Source organism: Natrix helvetica, assembly GCF_964273705.1.
Source record: "Natrix helvetica genome assembly, chromosome: 13".
In the NCBI taxonomy this organism is placed as follows: domain Eukaryota; kingdom Metazoa; phylum Chordata; class Lepidosauria; order Squamata; family Natricidae; genus Natrix; species Natrix helvetica.
In genome coordinates this window covers 15,238,601-15,265,305 of record NC_138557.1, presented here as the reverse complement: position 1 = coordinate 15,265,305, position 26,705 = coordinate 15,238,601, and the positions used below count along the sequence as shown (strand labels likewise).

At 45.2% G+C, this 26,705-nt stretch overlaps 3 protein-coding genes across 6 annotated transcripts in view; 2 read left to right on the top strand and 1 right to left on the bottom strand.

Annotated features, from left to right (window-relative positions):
- SLC5A11 (solute carrier family 5 member 11) overlaps window positions 1-4,029 on the top strand; it is a 41,364-nt gene extending 37,335 nt beyond the window's left edge. For all 3 annotated transcript variants that reach the window (XM_081966009.1, XM_081966008.1, XM_081966010.1), the window contains one exon: window positions 359-4,029. In XM_081966009.1, the coding sequence (XP_081822135.1) occupies window positions 359-576 (218 nt within the window). In that variant the 3' untranslated portion in view covers window positions 577-4,029. The remainder of the gene's footprint in view (window positions 1-358) is intronic.
- Window positions 4,027-4,734, bottom strand: TMEM186 (transmembrane protein 186; the record flags this gene model as incomplete). Its single annotated transcript, XM_081965507.1, has 1 exon — window positions 4,027-4,734. One exon carries the CDS (start codon window positions 4,732-4,734, stop codon window positions 4,027-4,029), a length of 708 nt encoding a protein of 235 aa, XP_081821633.1.
- Window positions 4,735-7,496: 2,762 nt separating this feature from the next.
- Window positions 7,497-22,497, top strand: PMM2 (phosphomannomutase 2). Of its 2 annotated transcripts, XR_014176443.1 has the most exons (9): window positions 7,497-7,611; window positions 10,793-10,904; window positions 11,901-11,977; window positions 12,152-12,243; window positions 15,337-15,436; window positions 16,140-16,215; window positions 18,250-18,365; window positions 20,245-20,712; window positions 20,798-22,497. XR_014176443.1 is itself a non-coding variant. In XM_081966021.1 (8 exons), the coding sequence occupies exons 1-8, from the start codon at window positions 7,540-7,542 to the stop codon at window positions 20,347-20,349; spliced, it is 750 nt and encodes a 249-aa protein (XP_081822147.1). In that variant the 5' UTR covers window positions 7,497-7,539; the 3' UTR covers window positions 20,350-22,497. The 2 variants fall into 2 exon arrangements, 1 of the variants encoding a protein (XP_081822147.1); XM_081966021.1 differs by having other exon boundaries at window positions 20,245-22,497.
- The last annotated feature ends 4,208 nt before the right edge of the window (window positions 22,498-26,705 follow it).

The window sequence follows — 26,705 nt, the reverse complement described above, 5'->3', positions numbered from 1 at the left end:
GATGGCAGTCCATTCTTTTCTTGAAAGCCTCTAGGGATGAAGCTCCCACAACTTCCGAAGGCAACTTCTGTTCCATTGGTTGATTGTTCTGTCAGAAAATGCCTCCTTATTTCCAGGTTGAATCTCTCCTTGGTCAGTTTCCATCCATTATTCCTTGTCTGGCCTTCGGGTGTCTTGGAGAATACCTTGACCCCCTCCTCCTCTCTATGGCAGCCCCTCAACTATTGGAAGACTGCTATCATGTCTCCCCTGGTCCTTCTCTTCCCTAGACCAGCCATGGCCAGTTCCTGCAACCGTTCATCGTATGTTTTAGCCTCCAGTCCCCTCATCATCTTACTGCTGATTGTCTTGCCTGCAGGTCCTTTGGACACCAAGAAGAAGTCTAAATTCATGAGCCTCTTTTTGTGGGTCTGTGGGATGGAGAGCAGCGATAAGGACTCACCCGGGACGCCTGCTGAACCCAAAGCTGGAGTCACGGCCATCCTTGACGAAGCACCTCTGGTGAAGCACATCCTCAACATCAACCTGATCTTGTGCATCAGCGCCGGGGTCTTCCTCTGGGCCTACTTTGCGTAGCATCGGACCCTGCCAGCCATTGCAGAGACGCTCTTAGTGCTTTTGGGCTTCCACCCCAGGGGAAGCCATCAAGAACGAGGAGCATCGAAGAGAAGACGAAGTGACGATCTTGCACATTATACATTGTTTGTCTCCCATAGGAAAAAATGGTAGAATTGCGTGAAGAATTCTGCTTTGGTTGGATCAGGGCAGCAAAGGGAAGCCTGGAGCCCTTTGTTATAAATGTTGAACATTCAGCACGTGTAAACCAAAACCAAAAGGACTTTGCACTTTTGACTGTTTTATCCTCCATGGATGCTCTTGGACCAGAATCATAAACAAACAGCATTCCCCAGAATTCATGGAACTAAAAAAAAAAAGCCAGTGGTGGCAGTGTATTTTTACTCACTGCGTCTTCTTGGAATACGGAAAATAGTTGCTAAAAATCAGATCTGGATGGAATTGCATGCAAAATCCTGCTGCAAGTTGGCTTGACGGCAGAACGTTATTTGAAGAACAATGGTGTTGCGGCTAAGTTTTTCTTTACAGTTGCAGGGGCTTCGTGATGGATTTTGTCCCAATTCTGTCTTGAAGCTCTGCGTCCTCTGTTTTGTCACACTGTGGAACTCCACGGGCTGCCTGTGGTGTAGGATCAAGGAAAAGAGTCCAGCTACCCACTCACCTAATGTGTGGGGCAACCTTACTGCATGGTCAGGATGGGATCTGTTCCTTAGGCCAGTTCTCTTCGTGGACATCTTCTCCGAGGACACTTTGAGGAACCTCAAAACCTCAAAGAAAAAGAGACTGTATGTGCAACTATATGCCGAGGACATTTTGGTAGGCTGTTGCAGTTGACACGAAGACCCCTTGCTCTGTTAGGCAGAATGTCCCCCCGACTCTATTGTAGAAGCCCCTACAGCTCAGTGATTTAAGAGCATCTCCCAGAGTCGGCAATCTGTGAGTCCTATCTGGGCAGGAAGCCCAGTCCACTTATGGCCCTCATTCCTTTCAGTTGTCTAGACTGCTGTAAACCCCCATGTTAATTGCAGCATGATTGCAATGACATATTGGGGCCAAGCCTAATACCGTGTTTCCCCCAAAATACGACCTACTCAGAAAGTAAGTCCTAGCTTGATAACCGGGATAAAAAGATGCACACAACTGAGGAGTCAGTGGAGGATATTCCCCCCCCCCGAAAATAAGACCTGGTGCCTTTTTTGGTGGAGATATTTGTGCTGATAAATAAATAAAGGGAGACTTATCAGCACAAATACATCACAAATATAAAAAGGCAACATTAAAAATATGGTTTTCTGCCTGGAAGGTCTCCTGCAGCGAACCGATAGACAGAAAGGGGGAGTAGTGAGTTCCCTCCCATATTTGGGCATACCAGGGGTTGTAACAAATACATATATATCTAGTTCCCAAACTGGAATGTGCATGCATGTGTGCACCCTGGAGCGCCGGAAACACGAACACTAGCTGGCTGGTGCGCGCATGCGTTATTTTGGGCGTTTTTGGCCAGGTCTTTGGCCATCTCTTTGGGCTGCTTTCAGGTCATTTCCGGCCCCAAAACCAGCCTGAAAATGGCCCAAAAAAAGTACCAGAAAATGGCCGGAAAATGGCCTACTTTTGGGGCATTTTCCAGTACCCGCGAACACCAGCTGGCTGATATGCACATGCCTGTTTTTTGCCTTTTTCAGGCTGGATTTTGGGCCATTTTCAGGACATTATTTTGGCCATTTTCAGGCCGTTTTCCGGCGCTTCAGTGCCCACGAAGACCAGCTGGCTGGCATGCTGGAAACCAGAAGCAGCTGGCGATGGCACAGATGCCCTCTGCATGCCACCACATAGGTTTGCCATCACGGATCTAAACCATGGTTTGTGGCTGAGCGCAGATGAGTGTTGAGCATAGCAACTTTTGTTGGTCCGAGCCTGGCAAAGTGTCACGCCTCGAGGCTCCCGGCCACACAAAGGCCAAAGGCCACTTCCATCTGCTTCCTCTTCAAGTGTGTTGGGCTCAAAGACACTTTTTTTTCAGGGGAAGGAAGTAATGCTGATGACCAACAGTATCAGGTACCCTGATAAAAATGTCCCATAGGAAAGTGTGGGAGAAGTTGGATCTTTAACCGGAAATGAAGCTATGGAGGCAGGATGAGAAACCCAAGGGCTTCCCCATCACATCTCTGCGGGCAGCGCCAGAAAGGGCTGTCGTTCCCTCATGTCCAGCGGGGGATCATGTGGGCAGCACCCTCTTCCTGGGTGCAAAAATGCAAAATGTATTGTTTACATACTTTGCAAGTAATGACATGTTTTTCGTGGTGTTTAAAAAGAAGATCAAGGTGTGTGTTGCTATTTATTATTCTGAATGGAGGGAGGGGCCCCTGCAGGCATCCAGCTCTATCCCTGGGCACTGCTGGTTCTCCTTGGGTCAGTTTTCTTCTCGAGACACCCCTAAGCCTACTTCAAGTCTATGTTTACCAGATCGGACGTCCTGCAAGAAGGCTACACCATGTCATTCCCTTTTCCTTTGGCTGTTGCAGGAGGAGCTCTACAACAATAAATACATACAGCTCAATGGTGTGATTCTTTTTTAAAAAAAACAAAACTTTTTTATTGGTTTTTCAATATGTGTGTGTGTGTGTGTGTATGTATTCCCTGGTATGCCCAAAGATCTATACTAATCTCCCTTTATTTATTTATCAGCACAAATACAACACAAATATATATATGGAAAAAAAATACTGTGGTGGTTGACACCCCTAACACCCCTCAGTGTGTGTGTGTGTGTGTGTGTGTGTGTGTGTGTGTTTGTGTGTTCTGTTAAGATACAGCCTGTTGTGCCTTAAAATGGCTTCTACCGTACTGCCGTAAAATGGCCTCTACTGTACAGCGCAGTGGAGTTGCCATGGTAAAGGCTTCACGCTACTCCACAAAGGGGCTCCCTCTAGTAAGGGAGAAAATCCAACATTAGAAATTATGTTTGGTTCGGACATTTCCACCCTATAAATAAATACCCAGGCAACATTGGGTTATCAACTAGTATATAAATAAAGAAACATCAGCAATGAATTTCAGAGTTTGGCATTTCTTACAACGCAATCTGGTCGTCGAGGATGAAAAACACCACCGATTGTAGCAGTAGAGAATTATTCCAGCGTAAAAACGCTGAAATTCTCCAGCAGAAATAAGAAGCATGGTGGCAATTGTTCATTTCTCACAACTGAAAACAATTGGAGGGACCTTACTACTGGTTGCAGGCTTAGCAACCGTGGTAAGAGGTCATAAAACAAAGCAAAACTCACTTAACAAATGCGTCACTTAACAACATACATTTGGGGCTCTGTTGTGATTGTAAGTTCAGGACTAGCTATATTTTAGTTGACAAGGTTATGAATCCACAGCGCAAAACATTCTGGGTGGGTGTTAAAATTTCTCTTTCCCCCTTCTCTCTCTCTCTCACACACACACCTAGGAATAACACCAAAACACTTTGTCAAAGGCTTCGTGGTCCACCACTTGACCCAAGACAAGTGAAAAATACAGGACTTTTTTCTGGTTGCACTGTCTGAACTTCAGGAGGAACCTGTTGCTATCTCTGTCCTTGTCTCCTAAGGTCACCACAGAATCGACCGGACAGCAGAAATTCCTCCTCTTCCCCCAAAATGTCAGGTGCGAAATTTTCAAGAGAGTCCTGCGTTCGTTCAGATACATTAAGCCGATGACCCGTTCCAGAAAGAAGCTGAGGGCGTACAGAAATACGAGGGTGAAGGAGAAGAGGCCCGTGACCAAAGTAACATGGTTTAGCCCATCGAAATACCAGAGCGGAGGGAGAACCAGCAAACCGAAGCCCGTCTGCACCACTTTCAGCCTCGATAAGAGTTTCAACAACCGGATGGCCGGGAATCGGTAAATCACGGTGAATTTCTCTGAGTTTTCAGTGCTAGACGGTGGCTTTGGATCGCGTTGAGACAAGTCAACGCTACTCAGCCATCGGGACTGCACCCTGCAAAGGCCAGGCATCCAGGGGCTACCTCCCTGTTGCAGAATAGTAGGGCTTTGAAAAGAATGGAGCACCTGGTGGCCTCTTTTCCACAATGGCGGAGCAAGGCTGTTGTGAAGACAACGGGGCCTGAAGAGGGCCAAATGCTGACGGGCGCAGCCGACGAGGATCTTCATCTGCAATGTAATAGAAAAGGTTTTCATCAGGTTGCAAAGCGGGATACAACTTTCGCAGCAGTTGTGTGTCTTTTCAGAAAGCAACACATTGGTGAGCAGACTCGTGTATTAAAAAAAGCTTTCACTTAATTAAAGGATAGGATGTCGTCTTTGAGGTTATTACACTTTATTTTGCTTTATCTCCATGTAGCTGTAAGAATTCTTTACATTCCTCATTCCTAGCTTTTGTCTTTCATGTTTTAACGTTTTACTGAGTTATAACACGACATACAAAATGCAAAAGTAAATAGGGAAGCAGTGGAGCGGGGGGCGGGGAGAGGGAGGAAGGAAAGTGAGGAAGAGTTGGGAAAAAGAAAACGAAGTTAGGAGTTGGGTGAGAGGCGATTAGTAACTCTTGGAGCTTAGGCGAGACTACAAAATCTAAAACTCTTTGGAATAAAACCATATAACTGTTATATGGACAAGAAATTTGTTTCCATGCCAAAAGAGAGTTCATTGGTTCTCCTGAGGCTTAGACCAAGTTAGCCTGTGGACAGGAGACCACCAAGAAATGCCAGGGGTACGGGCAACACTAGGACGCCCCATGCACACCCTAGAACAGAGGTTCTCAACCTGTGGGTCGGGACCCCTTTGGGGGTCGAACGACCCTTTCACAGGGGTCGCCTAAGACCATCAGAAAACACATATTTTCGAAAAAATACGGAAAACATAAAATAATTTTGGGAAGGTTGACACCCACTGCCCTAGAAGCTGCAGCAACAAAACTTTAAATCAAAGTTACAATGGCACAGAAAAAAAGTGACTTTTAACCATTTTTCTTATAACCGTTGCAGCATCTCCATGGTAACCTGATTTACATTCAGATGCTTGACAACTGATTCACATTTACGACGGTTGCACTGTCATGTGATCACTTTTTGTGTCACTGGGGGAGCCAGATTCACTTAACAACCCCGCTACACGTAGTCCTCGACTTAACAACAGTTCATTTAGTGACCAAAGTTACAACAGCAGTGAAAAAAGTGACTTATGACCTCTTTTTCACAGTTATGAACTTTGCAGCATCCCCATAATTATGTGATCAAAATTCATATGCTCAGCAACTGACTCCTATTTATGACCGTTGCAGTGTCCTCGGGGTTACGTGATCCCCTTTTGCGACCCTCTAACAAGCAAAGTCCATGGAGAATCCAGATTCACTTAACAACCGGGTTACTAACTTATCAACTGCCGTGATTCACTTAACAACAGTGGCAAGAAAGGTCGTAAAATGGGACCATACTCACTTAGCTCAGTGGCTAAGACACTGAGCTTGTTGATCAGCAAGGTTGGCAGTTCGGCAGTTCAAATCCCTAGTACAGGTCTCCTGCGTGAGCAGGGGGTTGGACTACATGACCTCCAAGGTCCCTTCCAACTCTGTCTCACTCAGCAACCGAAATTTCTGCTCCACTGTGGTTGCAAGTCGAGGACTACCTCTATTTTAATAGAAAAAGCCCTGCAGTGATAAAGAGGTCAAGGTGCCCACTATTCTTGGTGGTCTCCTCTCCACACCGGTCCCCAGACCCAACCTCGCTCGGCCTGTTTGGAGATCAGCCGGGACCGGCCTCCCTGCACCCCGATGGCATCGCTGCGTGGTCTCCACTCCACGCCCGATGCAGCGGTTCCAATGCACCGTGCAAGAAACCTCGCTTTGCACGCGCGACCCCTCCCCAACCCGCCCGTGGAATGCAATAGCGCACCCCTCCCCACACCCACGCTGGGGAAGATGGGCTCTGCAGTCCAAGGCGCCGAGAACGCAGCAATGGGATTTACCGCGAAGGCGCCAGCAGCTCGTGCAGACACCCCGGGCAGTCCAGGCGGCGCGGTGGCTGCTGGGAGTTGTGGTGCAAGAGGGCATGGAGGGGGATGACGTCACCTGCGGAAGGCGGCCTGGGATCCCCGGGGCTGCCAGTCCTCGCGCGGCCACCAGATGGCAGCAAAGATACGCCAGGGGCAAAAACTCCCGGGGTTTGTCGTCCCTTTGGGTGGTCGGGAGTTGTGCAAAGAGCGGAATAAGCCAGGTGGGAGCAAGATTCTAAAGCTGGGGTCCCCCAAACTTGGCAACTTTAAGATTTGTGGACTTCAACTCCCAGAATTCTCCAGCCAGCTCTGGGACTTGAAGTCCACAAGTCTTAAAGTTGCCAAGTTTGCAGACCCCTGCTCCAAAGGTTCAGGGCGTGTGGCTGGGAAGGTTTTTCCTCTTTTTTTGGTAATGTAAAAAAATGCAAAAGTGGGAGCTGTTCCATTTTCAATGCACGGGAGAATATCTGGAGGGTATTCAGGGTTTTTCTGCTTTGGTTCTGAATGGGCAAACGCCCTTTCGAATTCAAGGGGCTGGATTTGCAGCCGCTCTTTTGAGTGAAACCCGTGTTTCGCAATCTCTATGTTCAAAGAGGAGGTGGAGAAAGTTTCAACAGGGGGATGGTAAGTCATGGTAAGTGGCTGGTGAATTCTAGCAGTCGAAGTCCACCCATCCTGAAGCTGCAGAGGGTGGAGAAACTCTGCCTTAACCGGGCTTAACAAATCCCCGCTGGCCACGTATCTTTCCCCCAGCGCTCTTCGGCCCCGCATTGGTGCGGCAGCCGAATGACAACCGGAAGCGACGAGCGCCGCCGGCTCCTCCCATCCATACGCGCTCTCCGTAGGCCTCCGCCAGGCTGCAGGGAAAGGGCGCGCATGCGTAGACGTCGCCTCGGACCGGAGGCATGCTGGGGCTTGTAGTTTTTACTCCGCTCATCCTGTCTGAAGGAGCCGGCGAGCAGAGCCATGGAGGGCGAGGGCGGCGCATCGGTTCTCTGCCTCTTCGACGTGGACGGCACCCTGACCGCGCCTCGGCAGGTGGGACTAGGCTAGGGGGAGGTCGAGCAGGAGGGTGCCTCTGAGCATGGGCAGAGTGCTTTGAGCCCAGGAGCAGCCTGTTAGGGAGGAGGGCGATGCAGGCAATTCCTTATAAGCCAGCGATGCAGGTTTGCAAGGAATGCCTGGTCATTAGGTGGGGGCAGTTGCAGGTAGCAGTCCTCGACTTATGACCGCGATTGAGCACAAAATGTATGTCACTAAGTGAGACGGTGGTTAAGAGGTTTTGCCCCATTTTACGACTTCTCTCGCCACAGTTGTTAAGTGAATCATTGCCGTGGTTAAGTCACATTTAACTGGTTGTTAAGTGAGTCGGCCTTCCCCATTGACGTTGCTTGTCAGAAGGTTGCAAAAGGGGATTCCAGGACACTGCAAACCGTCAGTTGCCAAGCGTCGGAGTTTTGATCACCTGACCACTGGGATGCCGAAACGGTCGTAAAGTGTGAAAAATGGTCATAAGCCACTTTTTTTCAGTGCTGTTGTAACTTTCACCAAACAAACAGCTGTAAGTCGAGAACTATCTGTATTATTATTAGGGACATGGTGGCTCAGTGGCTAAGAAGCTGAGCTTGTCGATCAGAAAGGTCGGCAGTTGGGCAGTTCGAATTCCTAGCGCCGTGTAACGGAGTGAGCTCCTGTTACTTGTCCCAGCTTCTCCCAACCTAGCAGTTCGAAAGCACGTAAAAAATGCAAGTAGAAAAATAGGGACCACCTTTGGTGGGAAGGGAACAGCGTTCCGTGCGCCTTCGCTGTTGAGTCATGCCGGCCACATGACCACGGAGACGTCTTTGGACAGTGCTGGCTCTTTGGCTTTGAAACGGAGATGAGCACATATGTGTGAGGGGAACCTGGTATTAATATTAATTGCTCTCTGATTAATAGCAGAAAGCTCTCTGCTGGCCAGGTTTTTAATGCATCACACAGTATTCTGTCATATCTAGGATTGCTCTTCTTCAGGTTTTAATCTTTATTACAGTTTTAATACATTTTTGCAATTAATTGTTGATACTCTGGCTATAATGAGAAGCAAGTCAACCTAAATGGGAATGAATAGACAGCGTCATCAGTCGTGGCAGCATTAGGAGCAGCCTCGCTTCTTGTTTAATGGTTTCTTGTTTAATGGTTTCTTGTTTAATGGTTTCTTGTTTAATGGTTCCTTGTTTAATGGTTTCTTGCCTCGAGCTTATCCAAACTTAAGTGTGAGCTTGAACTTCAAACCCACATTTGGGGGCCATTTGATCACTAGCACCTTGGTTTTTATGGGTAGTTCTGATTTCTTACTCTTTATCTTACTTTCATCACAGATCACGATCAGGTTTTGAAAAGAAATGGATGATAAGGACCATAATTAGAGTGCAATAAAAATGTAGTGACAGCAAAACTGTCTCTAATTCAAGACCACTTCTTGATTTGATGAACTAGACATTTTATTTCCTTATAGCAATGACAGAAAAGGACATTTTTCCATTTCTCCATTTTATTTCTTCACCTGCAGTTATGCTGTTATATAGTCTGTAAGGATTTGATTAATTGATTCCCTTTCTTGCAATATGTTGCAAAGATTAGTGAAACCAGGTGTGTGAAGTAAAGTTCTTCGGATTAAGCACTGTTTTTACTATACTTGTAAAATGCTTCGCCCAGTGAGGACTTTATAATAATAATGCCTTGCACACTTAAGTGTCTTTTATTAATAATAACAATAATTTGATACTCCATTGAATGAAAAGAATACAACTTCAAAAATTATAATTTTTACTACAAAGGGGGAAAAGAATAAGAAATGTATTATTATACTACTATTTGTATTGAAGCAGTTAACTTTTCATTCATTTCTAAAGTCATCCTTTACTCTGGCATCCTAACATGCCTCACTAAGATCAAGTCTATTATAATGTTTCAAATAAATCTATTTCTTTCAATCCAGTTAAGAATGAAAGCAATCTAGAAAAAACCTCTGACTTTGTGGGTACACCATTATTGGAGGCTTTTAAGAAGAGACTGGACAGCCACTTGTCTGAAATAGTTTAGGGTCTCCCGCTTGAGCAGGGGGTTGGACTAGATAACCTCCAAGATTCCTTCCAACTCTATTATTCTGTTAAGGGTTTGAAAATTGGGCTTAAGGCGCTCATTCAACCTCATTAGATCACTTCATGGCCTCCCCTCCTAACTCACAGGACCATTTTCAGAACAAGACAGAAAGAAACCAACATTATGAATGAGTAATGTGGAAATAATTGTTCTGACCGAGGCTTCCCCGAGAGCAGGAAGCAAACTCCTTGTCCCGACAAAAAACCCTTTTATTTATTGACTGTGAATTCTGCTCACTCACATCCAGCAAAGTCTTTCAAGGGAGGATTTACAGTCACAGACCTTATCTGGCTTGGAGGGCTGCCAGGCCGATATCTGCAAAACTTGGCAAGGAGTCTCGGAGGGTCATGAAACAATGAAGCGAACTAATTGTCTCCTGCAAACTCCACTCCCCTTTCTCTCCTCTTTTATTTCCTCTGGGAGGGGCCATTCATCATCCACCTGTGGCCTTACTCCCAAGTCGACCCCTGTTCTTTAGCTCTTCCCTTCATCTGGCAACCCTGCGCATGCGCACACTGGGAACAGGCTCCAGCTGTTCGTCTGCTCCACTGATGTCTGACTTTGAAGGCAGCTGAATACTGGCATACTGCTCTGGCCCCCTCTCTGCCTCCGACACAGAGCCCTCCTCAGAGCCTTCCCCAGACTCCAGGACTGGCCCATGTTCCTCCCCAACCTCCTCACTGTCCGAATCTGCTGCCAGCTCTGCTGGCCGCTGGTGGGCCACAACAATAATAACAGATCTGACTGATTAACAGAGTTGGAAGGGACCTTATAGGTCATCTAGTCCAACCCCCCACTCAAGCAGGAGACCCTACACCATTTCTAACAAATGGCAGTCCAGTCTCTTCTTGAAAGCCTCCAGTGATAAAGCTCCCACAACCTCCGAAGGCAACTTCTGGTCCACGGGTTGATTGCTCTCACTGTCAGAAAATTCCTCCTTACTTCCAGGTTGAATCTCTCCTTGCTCGGTTTCCATCCATTATTCTAACGGGGTTTATCGAGAGCCAGTGAATATTGCTGGAATCCCTGCTTGATCTGAGTGACACACCGATTTCTCTTTTCTCACCCGATCCAGAAAATCACCCCCGAGATGGCAGATTTCCTCCAGGCTTTGCGGCAGAAGGTGAAAGTCGGCGTGGTGGGAGGCTCAGACTTTGAAAAGATCCAGGAGCAACTGGGGCAAGATGGTAAGAAGAAGGTGAAGGCGTGGGAGGCTGAGCCAGGAGTGGCAAAGTTGGCTGAATCGCCATTCGGGGTTGGGCAGCTGTCCTTACCCTCTTTATTGCATTCACTTCCGAGGTCAGCTTGCAAAAACATCATTTATGCTTGTTAGCCGAGCAAAGAAGAGAAGGTGCCATGCGGCCACATGCATGACGGAACTGCCATAAATTGAATTAAAAGCCCATTTTCAGGTTGGAAAAATCATGTGACTTGAAATCCAGGCAGGAAATCTCTCCGCAGCTCTTCAGCTCTGTGGCTAACTGCCGTCTGTGAATTTAGAGAGAATATCTTTTTGAGAAATAAACCTTGGGCGAGAACAGCAGAGCTGCTGATTAGATAAACAGCTTTTGTTTTTCACCCAGTCACAGTTTGGGGAGTCATTATTATTTAACGGTAAGTTGATTATAGTTTGCAACCAGGCAGGAGAAGAAATTGACTATCGGCACAATACGGAGTGTCAAAAGGGGTATTGGAAGAATAAGGGGTGGTTTGAATTTTTCGTGCCAAAAATTGTTTTTCCCAAGTGGTTTTCAGCTTTTCAAAAAGAAGAGTTAAAAATAACATGCCATTAATAAAGATCTTCCAAAGAGTAAGTAGGTGGCACCCACCCTGCCAGCTTCGTATTGGTGCCCAGAGGTATTTTTGTACAATAAATAAACACGATGTTAGAAACTCTCACTTTGCTTTGTAACACACCAGTTCACACCAGTGTAATATTTTGGCATCAAGAGATTGTCAGTTATTCTTGGGCATGTTTACCGCACAACATCATATGCAATTAAATGCCATCCGTTTATCCAATTGCCATCCATTTATCCAATTTTTTAAAAATTAAGTGCTTTATGATTTCAGAAGAGGGAATAGGAAAGATTTTTTTCCTCTTAATTTCATAGAAATGTTCTCTGATCAAAATAATACAAATTAAAGCTGCTTTTGTTTCTTCTTCCTTTTTTGGAGGGTAGTGGTTAGAAAATACGACTATGTTTTCCCAGAAAATGGTCTGGTGTCATACAAAGATGGAGAACTTCTTGGGAAACAGGTAAGCTTGTAAGTTAGGATTAACTGACATATGTTGTAACATCAGATAAGGAACCATCCTCCGAGCTTTGAGAAAGTAGAACCCAGAAAGTATTTTGCCGGGATCTGATTTCTTGAGAGTTGCTTGTGGAGGTTTGGGACTCTGTTGTGATTCTTCTTTGCGTCTCCTGCGCAGAGCATCCAAGACCATCTGGGGGAAGACCTGCTCCAGGATTTGATCAACTACTGCCTGAGCTACATTGCAAAAATTAAGCTCCCCAGGAAAAGGTAGGTGCCTAAATGCTTTCCAAGTAGTCCTCAGCTTACGACTGGTCACTTAGTGACAATTTAGAGTTACGACTGACCTCCTCAGCGGTACTTATGGATTGATTCAAAAGTTACAACAGCCACATACTCCCTCCCATGGTCATACTGTATGGCCGCATTTTGGGCAACTTGGCAAACAGCCTGCATTTTAAAAATTAAAATCTAAATTTAAAAGTTTTAATTTGTCAAATGAAAATTACAAATTCAAACAAGCAAAATGGAAAAACATTAAAAATGTGACAGGACGGTGGGCAAGTCAGTGCACTTCCGTAATGGGTTGCCCCTTTAGGAATTTCTTAAATATGGGGTGAGGTCCACCGGAGTTAAGTAGAATTAAAATGGTGAAAGTTAAAAGCTGAAACGTTGGGTGAGATATTCCAGATTTTGACAACTCTGTCACAAAACTCTATGTCAGACGTGCCTCATTCAGTATCCAAGAAAGAAAATGCCCAACTCCCTTTAATTAGAAAATAAGGTACTTTTACTGAACATGAAATGAAAACAGCTAAAGTGAAGCAAGATCTGAAGCAAAAAAGCACGAACAGTGTACATATCAAACGTTTACCCAAATCCCTCCCCCCAGTTACCCCAACCCAATGTCCAATCTGCAACTCCCTTAGGTGTCATGTGAGACGCATCTTCAAGTGGCCTCATTCAGCTGGTATGCAGACGGTTGACCTTGACCAAGCCCAAACACCAGCCATCAGCATGCGCAGAAGATGGTGAGAAAAAAAACCCTTCATGAGAACTCCTCTGCCCCACCAATGTCTGACTCTGAAGGCAGCTGAGAACTGGCATACGGCCCTGGCCCCCTCTCTGCCTCCGAAGCAGAGCCCTCATCAGAGCCTTCCCCAGACTCCAGGACTGGCCCATCTTCCTCCCCAACCTCCTCACTGTCCGAATCTGCTGCCAGATCTGATGGCTAATGGCGGGCCACAAGAGACATTTAGTTCCGGTTTTCAGCAAAACCAGCCCATAATAAACAATGGATTTGCTTAACAACCACAGCATTTGCTTTACAAGTGTGGTAGTCGCTTAACGACCACTGCAGAAAAGATAATAAAATAGGGTCTCTGCTTTATCCCAGTTACGACTTAGGACCGTTCTGGGCAGGCTCCATTACAATCTTATGTTGACTGCCTGTATGCAACTCTTCATGGGAGAAGGAGCCTGGTAGCCATTTTATTTCGCATTCCTTGAGAACTCTGCAACATTACACCAAAGGGTTTTTGATGCAGTTCCCTGGAAAAGCCACAGCCTGAAAGTCGGACCCTCCTCTTGCTTTTGTTATGCAGAGTCAGGCAAAGAATTTGTCACCTTCTGCTCCTTGACGAAATAATTAACCAATATAATATCTGTTTCTCCATGCAAAATAAACATGTCAATCTGGATTTATGTAAAAAAAAAAACCAACTCCCAGTGTTGAATAAACTAGCAAATCAGGGAGGAAACTCTGACAACTGTCTCTTGAATGCTAGCTTTCTGCTTGCAGGGCACTTATATGGAGCAAATGCAATCCTGCAGCTACAATAAAAAGGAGAACTCTGCCTCCTTCCTTCCCTGTTACCATTTTCTGCAATATGACCCTGGAGCCTTATATTTTGCACTAGAAACAGCCCCCAAATGGATAAATTCCCTTTGGTTATTACGCAGTTCCTACGGTTGAGTGCAGCTCGATCAAACTAAATAAATCGGAAGGGACCCTGGAGGTCCTCTAGTCCAGCCCCCTGCTCAAGCAGGAGAACCTATAACATTTCAGACAAGTGACTGTCCAGTCTCTTCTTAAAACCCTCCAATGATGAAGCACCCACAACTTCTGGAGGCAAGCCGTTCCACAGAGTCATTTGTCCTCACTGTTAGGCAGTTTCTCCTTAACCCCAGGTGGCTTCTCCCCTTGATTAATTTCCATCCATTGGTTCTTGTCTTGTGTTCTGGTGCTTTGGAAAATAAGTTGATCTTTGCTGCACCTTTGTGGCAGCCCCTCAAATACTGGAACACCAAAATTATGTCCTCCTTTTCTCCTGACTAGCCGTACTCAATTCCGGCCACCGTTATTCATATGTTTTAGTCTCCAGGCCCTTGATCGTCTTAGCTGCTCAAATCAAAGCATCCTAGCTCAAAGTCCCAAGGATGCATTTCCAACAGCCACGGAGGATTTGGGCCAGTCCCTCTCTCAGCCTAACCCACCTCACAGGGTGCTTGTTGTGGAGGAAATTGGAAGGAGGAGAAAGGGGGGAAAAGTGTGTGGTCGATGCCTTCAGTTCTTTGTAAAAATAATAAAGGCAGGAAAAGGTAATTTATCTCTGCTGTCCCCTCATCCAGTGGCAGTGGTTTGGGCAAACCGGTATTGATGACCTTACGGGTGGGGTGGGAGTAAGTGCTATGCTGTCCTATTTAGCCATGTTTTCTAAGCTGCGTGCATGTGCGAAGTGCATGCGCAGAGGCCACGCGCATGTGTGGAAGGTGCATGAGCAAAGCGAGTATGCGCGGGTGCTCACAGTTTCGGGTGCAGGGCGAACCGGTGGTAAAATTATGTGAAACTGACTGTCAGCCTCTACTTTGCTTGCTTGCTATCGGCTGCCATAGTAACGGGGAGGGTGGGGATAATGGTATTTGGGAAGGGAATTACTAGGTACTGGGGGGGAGATGTCGTGAGGGAGCCACCATCTTCTGCGCAAGCTGATGGCTCGTGTTTGGACTTGGTCAAGGTCAACTGTCTCTGCATACCAACTGAATGAGGCCACTTGAAGATGCGTCTCACATGACACCTTTGGGAGCTGAAGATTGGACATTGGGTTGGGGTAATTGGGGGGAGGGATTTGGGTAAACGTTTGATATGTACACTGTTTGTGCTTTTTTGCCTCAGATCTTGCTTCACTTCAGCTGTTTTCATTTCGTGTCCAGCAAAAGTATCTTATTCTCTACTCAAACGGAGTTGGAGGTTTTCTTTCTTGGATACTGAATGAGGCACACCTGACACCCACCTCTGCCCAGTGGGCTTGGTTTATTCTGCTCTCCCACTATATATAAATGCGGTTTTATTTCTTTTCCCAGGGGAACTTTCATTGAATTCCGGAATGGGATGCTGAACGTTTCCCCTGTTGGCAGGAGCTGTAGCCAAGCGGAACGGATGGAGTTTTTTGAGCTCGACAAGGCAGGTGAAGGGGCGACTTTCATCCTTCCGATTGGCGCCTTCTTAGGGATGTTTCAGGGGAGGGGAGGCAGGAAGTCAGCCAGGGCTAGACTTCAATACATCACAGGTGAGCAATTCTTGGATACAGGTAGTCCTTGAATTATAACCGTAACAGGATCTGCTCATCACGGTCGGAACTCGTGATGGTTGTAAAGCAGGTCAGTGACTGGCCCATTTTTTGACATTTTGTGACGGTCACTAAGTGAATCCACAGTTGTTAAGAAAATGCTGCAGTTCTTAAGAGAACCAGTGTTTTATTATGGGTGCAGTTTTACTGAAAAATGGAAGTTGGAAAAAAACCTTGTAAAATGACGTCACATGATTGATTGCCAAACACCTGAAGTTCTGACTTTAAAAAATGTTTTTACCCCTTTAAGGAAGAGTTCTTGCATATTTCCATCCAGGTTCCACCTCCTTAGCTCTCTGCAGTGACATAGACAAGTTGTCTTGGTGTCAATTATTTTGTGATTGTGGTACCAGGCTATTGGGGGGGGAAATGTCTTTTTTCCCAAAACCAGGGCTGTCCAAACTTGGGAACTTTAAGACTTGTGGACTTCAACTCCCAGAATTGTGGGAGTTGAAATCCACAAGTCTTAAAGTTCCCAAGTTTGGACATCCCTGCCCTAAACTGACAGATTTTCTTTTTTTATTATTTCTTGAACAGAGGGAACATATCCGGGACAGATTTGTCGCTGATTTACGACGTGACTTTGCAGGGAAAGGCCTTACGTTTTCCATAGGTACGACTTTTTAAAGAACGGAAATAGCTGCATTCAGAAAGTATCCTGGTTGTCTGATTATCCAGAAAATCACATTACGGGAGGACCTTCTTCTGTTCTATGCTAGCCTAGTTGGCAGTCTATTTCCAGAGGAAAAAGTTCCTTTGGGATGTCCCAGCCAGTGTGAAGAGCACTTCCTACTGCCCCTCTCTGCAAAGCTTCTGCTGGTTTTCTCCCATTTGCTCCTGATGGGATTTAAAACCCATTTCAGGTGGAGGTCACCAAGTTGCATAAAGCTAGGTTGACTTGACAGTGCAGGCAGCCCTCAAATTACGATGGAAATTGGGTCCAAAATTTCCATTGCTAAACAATGTCTTCGGAAAGGATAATGTCACCTGACCATGTTTGTTTAGCAACGGTAAATCCAGCAGTTCACATTGCTGCCGCCTTGAACAATATGTAGCACAAAAACAGAACAGCCAAGTTTCAAACATCCGTTGAATTTGGCTCAGGAATCACTAGACAACACATATTAAAGCAGCACATTTAAAACAATGTCCTGGAATAAGATGTGATTTTAGTATATTCATAATAATTGACAAACTCGGGGCATTTTCCCATTGGACCTTCCCTGCTGAAGCTCCAGCTTCAACGGAGGAAATCTGTGCATTCTCAGAGCCTGCCCCTCTCTCTCTCTCTCTCTCTCTCTCTCTCTCTCTCTCTCTCCCTCCCTCCCTCCCTCCGTCTCTCTCTCTCTCTCTCACACACACACACACACAAACACACACACACACACACACACACAAACACACACAGCTAGCCTTCCAGATGGGCTCTTTTACAGCTGAAAAGTTTATGAGGCTGAAGCAACAGCATGCCATTATTGTTCAGATTTACTGTGGGGGTGCAGTGGCTCCCCAGAATCCCCAGCTCTTCAGAGACACACATGTACCCAAAACTATATATGAATCTATATATCCTTGGGTTATGATGACAATTGGGACCAGAATTTCCACTGCTAAGCAAAGCAAGTGTTAAGTGAGCTGCACCCAATTTTACAACTGCAAATCACTGCAGTTGTTAAGTGAACCATCAGTCGTTAAGCAATACATTAACTTTGCTTGTGGGAAGCTGGCTGGGAAGGTCACAAGTGATGATCACATCAGCTCAGGACACTGCAGCCATCTGTTGTGGCCTGTGGGCTGCCGGCCCCTCCAGCAGCCGAATTAGAGGAGGAGGAGGGAGAGAGAGAGAGAGAGAGAGTTTTTTTTTTTTCATTTTCATAACGTATAACCACATGTATACTGTTGCATAGCCAACATCGTACTGTATTATTAAATGTTTACATCAATTCATCTTACCATCAGCTCCTAAAAACAATTATTGGCTCTTCTGCTCTCCACCCACCATATTTGTACCTTGTCCATCACTTTCTTCTCTCTCTCCTCCCTCTCCCTGCCTCCTTTCTTCCCTCTGTCGTCCTTCTCTTCTCTACTTTCCCTTCCTCTCTCCTTCTCCTCAGAGAGAGAGAAACTTTTTTGCCGGGGCTGCTGGTGCTCCTAATAAAGAAACTATTGATTTAACTACAAAGGGTTTGTCGATTTTGGAGAGCTGGGTCAAAACATCATATAAATACATGCCAGTTGCCAATTGCCCTAATTTTGGACTGTGGAGAGTGCTGCAACGGTCACAAGTATAAGGACCAGCCATAAGTCACTTTTTTCAGTGCTGTTGTAACTTCAAATGGTCACTAAACGAATTATTATAAGTTGAGGACTACCCAGCAGCTTCAGAACTGCTGTCCACATGAGGGTTTCTTCTTGGAGTTTTGGAAATCCTTAAATTTCCCCCATTAGAGCTAGCATTGCCCTACTGGAGAGACATTTGAAAGAGGGATGTCCCCATCTCTGGCCAGGACTGAACACTTTCTTAGATTCATCCACGGTCCCTGCGTTCTGTGTCTTTGGATGTTTGTTCCATTCGAAGCTCCCCTTTGCTCCAATCAGCTCCGTCACTTCTGTTTCTCATCCCTCATCCTCTCTTTGATCTCTGCAGGAGGCCAGATCAGCTTTGACGTCTTCCCCAACGGTTGGGACAAACGATACTGCTTGGGGATTGTTGCCCAGGACAACTTCGAAAAGGTCTATTTCTTTGGAGATAAGACCATGCCGGTGAGTAGGTGGCCAGAAGAAGCTGGTCAGATCCAGCTACTACTTTGAGACAGGTCTGTAGAGATTTTCCGTCCTCCAGGTCATGGTTGTTCCCAAAAAGATGCTTTTTATTCAGGAGGCAACTGGACTTTCTGTTTTTTTCTTTTGAAGACGTTTCACTTCACATCCAAGAAGCTTTTTCAGTCCTGACTGGATGGTGGGGAAGGGAAGGATTTATACTCCTTGCAGACAGCTGGTCATGTGCATCCTTTTAGAGGGTCCTTGAGACCACTTGGGGGTTTATTTGTGTCTTCCTTAAAGATGTTTTGCTTCTCATCCAAGAAGCATTTTCAGTTCTGACTGGATGGTGAGGAAGAGAAGGATTGATACTCCTTGCAGACAGCTGGTCATTTGCATCCTTTTAGAGGGTGGTTGAAGTACTTGGAGGTACTTTGTCTCACCTGAATAGGACTCCTGCTTCCTGTAGTCTGCTATTTGTTTCCCTCTGGAAATCCATTCCCACTCCCACACCATTCCAAGGATCTTCATCCCAAATTGTACAGCTAAATGTCCGTAGAGATTCTCAAGTCATCCAGGGCCTGCTTGTCCCAAAGATGCTTTTTTCAGGAGGCAACTGGACTTCCTTGGTGTTTTTTTTTGTTTTGAAGATATTTTGCTTCTCATCCAAGAGGCTTCTTCAGCTCCGACAGGAAGGATAGTAGGGAAGGGATCTGCAAGGAATAGAAATCCTTCCATTCCCCACTATCCTGTCGGAGCTGAAGAAGCCTCTTGGATGAGAAGTCCTCGACTTACAACTGACTCCAAAATTTATGTTATTAAGCAAGATAAGTTGTTGGGTGACTTTTGCCCCCATTTTGCAAACTTTCTTGCCACAGTTGTTAAGTGAATCATTGCAGTTGTTGAGTTAGTAACCAGGGTCCTTAAGTGAGTCTGGCTTCCCCATTGACTTTGCCGGTCAGAGGTTCATAAGGTGAAGTTCACATGACCCCAGGACGCTGCATGCCAAGCTTCAAAAACTGCAATTACAACTTAACCCCGATTTTGTAAGTCTTTAAAAAGAAAAATTAACCTTTCCACATTAACCAAGCTAGTTCATGATTTTTTTTTTCCAAACGGAGAGATAATGTGACATTTTTTTAAATTAACCAAACATATAAAGTTCTCAAAAATGGCAAAATCACCCCATCTCTGAAGATCAATCCTTTATATTTGGAATTACAGTATTTTCCCATCTCTTGAAGGTTATTCTTTTTGCGATGGTTAGATCATGAAAAATGCATCTTTATTGTGAACATGTTAAATTGAAGCAGTCCTTGACTTATGACCTCAGTTGAGCCCAAAATGTATGTTGTTAAGTGACAGTTGTGGTTCAGTGAATGTTGCTAACTTTACGACTTTTCTTGTCATAGTTAAGGAAATCAACACTGTTGTTCAGTTAATAACAGTTGTTAAGTGAGTCCAGCTTCCCCATTGACTTCGCTGGTCAGAAGGTCACAATAGGGGATCACGTAACCTCAGGACACTGCAACCGTCATAAATATGAGTCAGCTGTCAAGCGTCCAAATTTTGATCATGTGGCTACGGGGGTGTTACAATGGTCATAAGTGTGAAAAATGTCATAAGTCACTTTTTTCAGCACCGTTGTAACTTCAGACGGTCACTGAAACTAAGGTTGTAAGTTGAGGACTGTCTGCATAAGGAAGGATTCTTCCCTCCGGAGCAGAGTTGCTGAAAATCAGAGGATCATTTTTAGCAACAATAATTTTTGAGCTCCTTATTCAAGGATGACGAAGAGATGCGTTTGCTGAGCAAAGTGGCCGAGAGACTTCCTCCTCCTTTCATTCCCTGGGATCGATTCCTTCTTTGGTTTCCCTTGCAGGGTGGAAACGACTACGAAATTTACACGGACCCCAGAACCTTCGGGCACAGCGTCTCTTCACCGGAGCAAACGAGAGAGATATGCAAAGCCTTGTTTTTCAAATAGATCGTGGGCTGCTTTCGCACCGAAGGGACGTAACCTGGGTTCAGGATCACGACTGGAATCCAGATCCTGGAAATCGGGGGAAAGGGTTAGGATAGCGTCCGAACTGTAAGGGGTTGGGGTGGGGGGAGGGAGGGAAGGAGCTCCAATTATCCCATCCGTCCGCTCGGCTGTTCTGAGCTCTCATATTGCACTGCGCTACGCTTCCTTCCCCTCTGTTTAAGGAAGGAACTGCGTAAGAGCCGGGATGGCGCAGTGGTTAGAGTGCAGTACTGCAGGCTATTTATGCTGCCTGCCGGCTGACTGCAATTTAACAGTTCAAATCTCACCAGGCTCAAAGTTGACTCAGCTTTCTGTCCTTCCCTGGTGGGTAAAATGAGGACCCAGATTATTGGGGGGCAAGAGGCGGACTCTGTTAACTGCTTAGAGAGGGCTGAAAAGCACCGTGAAGCGGTATAGAATTCTAAGTGCTATTACCTTTCCTTCCATCCATCCATCCATCCATCCATCCATCATGCGCAATGGTTAGAATGCAGTATTTCAGGCTAACTCTGCCGACTGCCAGCAGTTCGACCCTGACCGGCTCAAGGTTGACTCAGCCTTCCCTCCTTCCGAGGTGGGTAAAATGAGGACCCAGATTGTTGGGGGGGAAGAGGCTGACTCTGTAAACCGCTTAGAGAGGGCTGTAAAAGCACTGTGAAGTGGTATAGGAGCCTGTGCTATTGCTATTTATCTCTCTATCATCTCTCAATCTAGCTTCCCTCTATCTGTCTACCTCTCTCTCTCTCTCTCGCCATGGTAGTTCAGTGATTAGAATGCAGTATTGCAGGCTGATTCTGCTGATTGCCAGCAGTTCGATCCTGACCGGCTCAAGGTTGACTCAGCCTTCCGTCCTTCCGAGGTCGGTAAAATGAGGACCCAGATTATCTGATTTTGCTGACTCTGTAAACACCTTAGGGCTGTAAAGCACTGTGAAGCGGTCTATAAATCTAAGTGTTATTGCTATTGGCTTCGCACCGTGAAATTAGCCTTAATCCAGGATTCACAAACCATCTTTGCACAGACTTGGTTCCCCAGAATAAAATGGCCAGTTTGATGGCTTAGTGCGCTTTGTGGATCAGTTCCATCTTGAGAAGGAAGCAGCCATTTTCCAAGTGGAAAGCAGAGGAGCGGAGGTCTTAAGAGGGAAGTCACTCTGAATCTTGCTTTGGAGCCTCCTAACTTTAGGGGAGAAGTCCTATCCTTGGAGACCCTTTCTCAGCACGGAAGCTCCTATGGGATTTGCGTTGTCTCCTGAGGCCCCTTTCCAGTGGTGGGTCGAACCGGTACTGGTTTGGTGGCTTGGGTTGCTGGAACCAGCAGCACCCCCGAACTGTTTCTCCGGCTAGCGCCATAGGCGGCGCCATCTTGTTTTCTGCTTCTGCGCATGCACAGAAGAATTTTTATTGCACTCCACATGCGTGCGCAAAGCGCACATGAGCAAACCAGCAGTAGTGCCTGCCGGAACCCACCCCTGCCCCTCTCTGATGTCCCTCCCCCACCCTGCCCCTCCCCAACAATTTGTGGGAACAGCTCATGAGACTTACACAGCTTCACATGTTGCAAGATATTCCACAGATCACCTGTGGGGTAAGAAATACTCCACTGGCCAAAAATACGCAATCCAGGCTGTTATGTCTTCTTAGTGCCGAGTAATTCTTAAACTCAACTGTTGGGTTGTGGTTCAGTTTTTCTGCTCCAGAACAAGGATATTCTTGTTCCAATGCTGTTTGGAGATCTGCTGAAGGAAGCTGGCTGACCCCCTGCTTATGCCTTCCATTCTCACGCCATGCCTGCAATCTGGGCCTTCCCGCTGTTTGTAGAGCCTTTTTTGGGGGGGGAAGGAAGTGCAAAACATCTGGAGAACTTGGGAAGCCGGGTTTGAGAGAGATGTCCTTATATTTCCCCGAGTCCAATTTTGTTCTGAACCTGGAACAATGTTTGATGATTCCTTTTGATGTTTGAAATTTAATGCACTTACAGAAAGACTGGAGAGTTTTCATGTCTAAAAAAAATCAGCCAGGTTGATCTGCAATGAGATTTCTGGAAACTGTACTGTGCTGTATTTCTGGATGAAGCTGGATCCTCTCATTAAAATCTCTGTGAATCGTTTGCAAATTCTGTCCAGTGTTTGATGTCTTCCCAGCTCAGAATCCAGAAACAGATGTAGCCGTTCCTGAGGTTTTGAGGTGACGGAAACCATCAGAATCGTCAAAAACTCTTGAATTTGACCCCCTTTTTTGACTCGTGTGCCATAAGGGAGGGGAGCGCAGGGGGGTCGTGTGCAGGCGTGCCGCACCTATAATGCAATGCACAACCCCCCCAGTGCGCATGTGCGCACTTCAGGCGCGCCCTCCCCATTTTTTGCATGCTTTTTTCGCCCTCCCCAGGCTCCAGAGGCTTTATAGGAGCAGAGGGAGGGCGAAAACAGCCTCCCCCCCCCCCCGGAAGCCCTCTGGATGCTTCAGGGACCGTCAGGAAGCTTTTCTGAAGCCTTTGGAGTGCTCAAAGCGACCCTCCGAGCAAACCGGAAGTCCGTTCCTGAATTTCCAGTTTGCCCGTAGGGCCGGTTTTTTGCACTCCGGAGGCTTCAAGGAAGCTCATGAAGCCTCCGGAGGGCCTCCGTGGGGGGTTGGGAGGCTCTTTTCGCCCTCCCCAGGCTCCTATAAAGGCTCTGAAATCTCAGGAACCAGAGAGTAGGGATTGGGGAGTGGGTGGGGTGGGCTTCTGTATCCTTCCCATGGAGAACATAATTAATCTCAATTAGACAAAGCAGAGGAATGTTGCAAGAATGTCCCCAATTCAGGAAGAAGGAAGTGGACTTGGACCGGGCTTCAATAGAAGTCCAAAAATACCATAACTAATATATTTCAGCATTGCATAAAGACAAGTGGGAAGTTGTGAACTTCCACAGTTGTTTTCTTAAAACCAGCCAGCAATTCCATGGAATGTGTTTCCTGCCAGTTAAAGGGGAGGAAAGGCAAAAGAGGAATAAATAGCACAGAGTTACCAGAAATATGGAATTGTTCTCCCAGAAATTAATCTCTGAAGTTGCCCAGATGTTAAAGAGGACTTTTAAAAAACACAACTTTTCAATTACATGTAGTCCTCAACATACGGCAATTGAGCCCACATTTTCCATGCTGACAGTTTAACACTGAGGTTTGCCCCATTTTATGACCTTTGTTACCACAGTTTTTAAATGAATTGTTGTAGTTGTTAATGTGTAATGTGATTGTTAAGTGAACCTGGCTTCCCCATTGACATTGTCACAAGATCACAAAAGGGGATCCTATGACCCCGGGACACATCAACTGTTCATAAATATGAGTCAAGATATCTTCACCATCATAACTATGAGCCCGTTGCCAAGCTTCTAGATCTTGAACACATGACCCCAAAGATGCTACAAGGGTCCTAAAGTGTGAAAAACAGTAGGAGATTGCTGTCAACTCACAAAGCATCCCTGGCCTGCTCTCGAGTTGCCATAGGCAAGGGATGGGAAGCTAGCGGAGAAGCACAGCAGCCACAAACAGAAGAACATTCCAGGGATATCTTTCTCAAGGCTGTCTCCCAGGTTACCCGCAGCAGCCGGAAGGGCGTTATCTTTACAACCCAGGAAAGCGCTCCATTGGATAATGTGATTTATGACATACCCTGGGGGGAGGGGGAAACAGGGTCATAATTGGGCCGTAAATTACTTGGTCAGAGTTGGCTTCACTTGGGTAGTGCCAACATGTGGCTCCTAATAAATAACTGGATTTCTTTTGAAGATTGACTCATGGTTTAATTAGGGCATCCACCGGAACCCTGACAATCGCCTTTTTTCAATGCAGTTATTACTTCAAATGGCCAGAAAACAAATGGTTGTAAGTCATACCAGCATGATGGCTTCCAGACTAAGGTGCAAAATCATTTCCCATTGGTGACTCTACTGGAAGATTTAAGCTTTTAGTATTTCCCCCCTGCTACCTTTGCTATTTCTATTCTTTTCTTCCTGGTCCGGCATGTTTTTTTAATCTTTCATTGTCATCTTGTTTGCAATTAGGTGGCATTATTATTATTGTTGTTGTTGTTGTTGTTGTTGTTGTTGTTGTTGTTATTATTATTATTATTATTATTATTATTATTATTATTATTATTATTATTATGCAATTGTATCACAGCGGCCAGTTGTTTCGCCGGATTTGGCATTGATTACTAGTCGGGCCCCACCCAGGGGCCTAGGACGTCGTAACGTATTTTCGTAATATACGTGCAGATCCAAGCAGTGCGGCCTTTTGCATTTGACTGATGGTGATTTTGTCAAGTTTTAACTATTTTAAATGTAATTCCAGTGCTTTTGGAATAGCACCCAGTGTGCCGATTACCACTGGAATTACCACTGCTGGTTTGTGCCATAATCGTTGGATTTCAATTTTTAAGTCCTGGTATTTCGTGATTTTTTCATGTTCCTTCTCTTCGCTTTAAATAATAATAATAATAATAATAATAATAATAATAATAATAATAATAATAATAATAATAATAATAATAATAATAATAATAATAATAATAATAATAATAATAATAATAATAATAATTGTTATTATTATTATTATTATTATTATTATTATTATTATTATTATTATTATTATTATTATTATTATTATTATTATTATTGTTATTATTACATTTCCTGCCATGTAAAGGCCAAGTTGGCTGAGATTTTAAAAACTGGGAAGGTCTTCCGGTTGATAACCTCTGCAATATTTGCTGATGACCAAATGAGGCATTTTTTAGCAGGAAGCTTTGCTAAAATTCTTCCCCCTGGTTTCAGCATCACCTCTGCCTGTTAATTTGGGATCTTAACTGGTCGTTTGTTTGGCTAAATTAGGAAGATACTAAACCCCTAAGAAGCATTTCGAACTCAGGCTGAAGACTTTTAAAATCAGACGTGGTACATTCACAATTTCATTTGTTTACATGTTCTGTCCTGCAGCACCAGCAAAGGCACCAAATTGTAAAAATTGTAAACAAGGAAAAAAAAATGCTCAGGAATAACATCTCCTCGCTTTGGAGTTATGATGAGCCAGAAGAGATTTTTATTTCCTCTTTTTTCAGGCTGCCACAGATAATAAACAAGGGAGCTTGGCCAGTTGCATCAAAGGATCTCAATCCATCACTAGCAGTAACTGTAAGAGGGATCTTGGAGTTCCAGTGGACAATCACTTAAATATGAGCCAGCCGTTTGCAGCAGCAGCCAAAAAGGCCAATGCGATCCTAGGTTGCATAAACAGATAGAATCAAGATCACAAGAAGTGGTAGCACCACTTTAAAAAGCCTTAGTAAGACCACACTTAGAATAAGGCATCCAGTTTTGGTCACCACAATACAAAAAAGATTGAGGCTCTGGAAAGAGGGCAGAAAAGAGCAACAAAGAGGATTAAAGAGCTGGAAGCTAAAACATATGAAGAACAATTGCAGGAATTGGGTATGTCTACTCCAGAGGAAAGAAGGAGTAGGGGTGACATGATATCAGTCCTCCAGTATTTGAGGGGCTGTCCCAAGGAAGAGGGGGGGGGTCAAACTATTCTCCAAAGCACCAGAAGGCAGGACAATAAACAATGGATGGAAACTAATCAAGGAGAACGGTAACTAAGGAGAAATTTCCTAATAGTGGACCGGTTGTGTAGGTGCTCCATCACAGGATGTTTTTAAGAAGAGACTAGATGGCCGCTTGTCTGGAATGGTCTAGGGTCTCCTGCTTGAACAGAGGGGTTGGACTAGAAGACCTCCAAGGTCCCTTCCACCTCCTAGCAGTTTGGGGCTCCAAGGGAATTTGGGAGCTGCATTCTCCAAGGACTTGTAATGGAAATGCAACTTTTTGATACAGAATAGGAAGTTCAACGTCTTATTGACACCCGAAGAATTTTACTCTTGGAATACCTAAGACCCTAAGAAGAAGAATAAACACCCCAGACTCAAGAATTATCGATAAGAAAGATAAAACGCCTGATAGTGGATGTGGTAGTGCCTCAAGAAAAAAGGAAGAGAAAAAAACTAGAGAAAATGACAAAATACAAAGTCCTGCAACTAGAAATAGAACAATTGTGGCAAAAGAAAGGACAGGTATTATCAATGGTCACAGGTGCTTTGAGTGCAATCCCAAAAACATCTGGAGTATCACTTAAACACCATTAGCACTGGCAAAATCCACATCAGTCAATTGAAAAAAGCACATTTCACTTGGAACAGCTTACATTTGGTGACAATATCTGTAACACCATCAAACAACAAGATCAACCTATCCCAGATCTCGGAAAAGACACGATAGGTGA

Bases quoted from the DNA above. Each gene is read 5' to 3' on its own strand.
- PMM2 (XM_081966021.1), top strand. From the start codon at position 7,540: ATGGAGGGCGAGGGCGGCGCATCGGTTCTCTGCCTCTTCGACGTGGAC. The intron at 10,905-11,900 runs GTAAGAAGAAGG...TTTGGAGGGTAG, and splicing joins GGAGCAACTGGGGCAAGATG to TGGTTAGAAAATACGACTAT. The intron at 16,216-18,249 runs GTACGACTTTTT...TGATCTCTGCAG, and splicing joins AGGCCTTACGTTTTCCATAG to GAGGCCAGATCAGCTTTGAC.